The sequence below is a fragment of the Palaemon carinicauda genome, chromosome 24 (assembly GCF_036898095.1).
Source record: "Palaemon carinicauda isolate YSFRI2023 chromosome 24, ASM3689809v2, whole genome shotgun sequence".
In the NCBI taxonomy this organism is placed as follows: domain Eukaryota; kingdom Metazoa; phylum Arthropoda; class Malacostraca; order Decapoda; family Palaemonidae; genus Palaemon; species Palaemon carinicauda.
Genome location: NC_090748.1, coordinates 83134921 through 83137544, shown reverse-complemented (window position 1 = coordinate 83137544; position 2624 = coordinate 83134921). Strand labels below are relative to the sequence as shown.

Here is a 2624-nt window from a genome sequence, read left to right as displayed (position 1 = left end):
CATGATACAATTTGACTTCTCAAAAGATACAATTAGACTACACTTGAAACAAGATTCAAATTGACTTCACTCAAAACAAGATTCAAATTGACTTCACACAAAACATGATACAATTTGACTTCTCTCAAAAGATACAATTAGACTTCATTCAAAACAAGATTCGAATTGACTTCACTCAATACAAGATTCAAATTGACTTCACTCAAAACAAGATTCAAATACACTTCACTCAATTGACTTCTCTCAAAAGATACAATTAGACTTCCTTCAAAACAAGATTCAAATAGACTTCATTCAAAGCAAGATTCAAATAGACGTCACTCAAAACAAGATTCAATTTGACTTCTTTCAAAAGATACAATTAGACTTCATTCAAAACAAGATTCAAATAGACTTCACTCAAAACAAGATTCAAATAGACTTCACTCAAAACAAGATTCAATTTGACTTCTTTCAAAAGATACAATTAGACTTCATTCAAAAGATACAATTAGACTTCATTCAAAACAAGATTCAAATAGACTTCACTCAAAACAAGATTCAAATTGACTTCACTCAAAACAAGATTCAAATAGACTTCACTCAAAACATAATACAATTTGACTTCTCTCTAAAGATTCAAATAGACTTCACTCAAAACAAGATTCAAATAGACTTCACTCAAAACAAGATTCAAATAGACTTCACTCAAAACAAGATTCAATTTGACTTCTTTCAAAAGATATAATTAGACTTCATTCAAAAGATACAATTAGACTTCATTCAAAAGATACAATTAGACTTCATTCAAAAGATACAATTAGACTTCGTTCAAAACAAGATTCAAATAGACTTCACTCAAAACAAGATTCAAACAGACTTCACTCAAAACATGATACAATTTGACTTCAATCAAAAGATACAATTTGACTTCACTTAAAACAAGATACTATTTGTCTTACCCCAAAACAAAACCATCCACGACATTACATTATGGCAGTTTTCAGTAAAATTATGAATTTAGAAATTTGGACAATCTAGCCCAACGCTGGAGCCTATGAGGCCATTCAGCGCTTTCACACCTATGGGGAAAAGGAAAAAAATCAGAAGAGGTGGACAGCTTAAAAGAAAGGAAGGTAGAGTAGAAGGATACAAAGCTAGGTAAAGTAATGCTTCGTAGATTCTTAAGTAGTGCTGACATCAATTTTCCATTTTTTTTCCCCACAAACTAAAGATAATTCAAGAAAGTTGTTTTATGGTATTCATGCTACGTTAAGTGTTATTATATTAAAATTGTGAATGGTAATGTACTTGTGTAAGGGTAGGTTGTTAAACAATGGTTACCTAGTATTGAACGCATATGCCAAGATTATAAAAAAAATGAGTTAAGTTTATATAAAATCGAATCGTTACAAACAGCTCATGATGTAATCCCATTCCTTTATAAACATTGCCAGATATCACAAAAGATCACAAAAGGGGATGACAAGGTAAGTTTTATAGGAAAAAGGAATACCCGGAATTATGTCTTTTAAAATGCATGCTGTAATAGAATGGTGTCAAAAGCTACTGACGACTCAGAAAAGATTCATTAGAGCCGGACTCCCAAGGAGTTTAAACCTCCTTTTAGGACTCCCAGACTTTTATTAAGGATCGAAAAACAGAGATGGACTTTCTTCTTTAAAGCTGACGAAACAGAAAAAAACAACTATAAAAGTCCATTTCTTTTAGCCAGGCAGATTTGCACAGACTCACAACGGTGCCCTTTTAGCTCGGAAAAGTTTCCTGATCGCTGATTGGTTAGAATTATCTTGTCCAACCAATCAGCGATCAAGACACTTTTCCCAGCTAAAAGGGCACCGCTGCGAGTCTGTGCATGCCTGGCTAAAAGAAATGGGTTAGAATGATGATAACACTGGAGACCCGAAAGAGATAGGTCCGTTAGTTTTAACGAACCTTAAGCAGCTTTCACATATTTTTCTTTGTGGATTGAAATAATTGAGATATGCATTATCAATATTCATCATTTTTACTAAAAGTAAGACCTGCATTATATAAAGGAGGCGCCTCATACTGTTGCACAGTAGAGGGTTTGCATAGGATCAGAACTTAAGGATGGAGCTCTAGTCACTTTCACGAATATCAAATCTAAGGAAGATAAGTAGAATAAAAGTTTGCATTTTCATACAAATACAAAAAATTCATCTAGACTGCAAATTGGCAAATATATATTGCACAAAACATGATTGTTCTGGCTTAACAATCAATCAATAATTTCAAAAGAGAATACACTTACTTCATTTCATTCACAGACCAAAGAATTCTTTTCTCTACGAAGCTGGGATTACTATAAGATGTAGCTTCGTTAGTTGAGGAAAGCCGAAATTAAATCATGTTATGTCCAGTTTCAATATTATTTAGCTTTAAGGGATAAACCAAACAGCCATTATAAGTTTTAAATACAGGAAATGAAGACGATATACTCATACCTAAGGTCAAAACAATTAAAGCAATAACTAAGGTCAAAATAATTAGACAATAACTAAGGTCAAAACAATTAAAGCAATAACTAAGGTCAAAACAATTAAAGCAATAACTAAGGCCAAAAACAATTAAAGCAATAACTAAGGCCAAAACAATTAAGA

General features: G+C 32.3%; 1 protein-coding gene across 1 annotated transcript in view; it reads left to right on the top strand.

Annotated features, from left to right (window-relative positions):
* The window catches only part of LOC137618453 (coagulation factor V-like), a 957-nt gene extending 893 nt beyond the window's left edge, over positions 1–64 (top strand). Inside the window, exon 1 of the mRNA XM_068348617.1 lies at positions 1–64. This exon is cut by the window's left edge and continues 893 nt beyond it. Within this exon, the coding sequence (XP_068204718.1) occupies positions 1–64 (64 nt within the window).
* Positions 65–2624: the final 2560 nt, after the last annotated feature.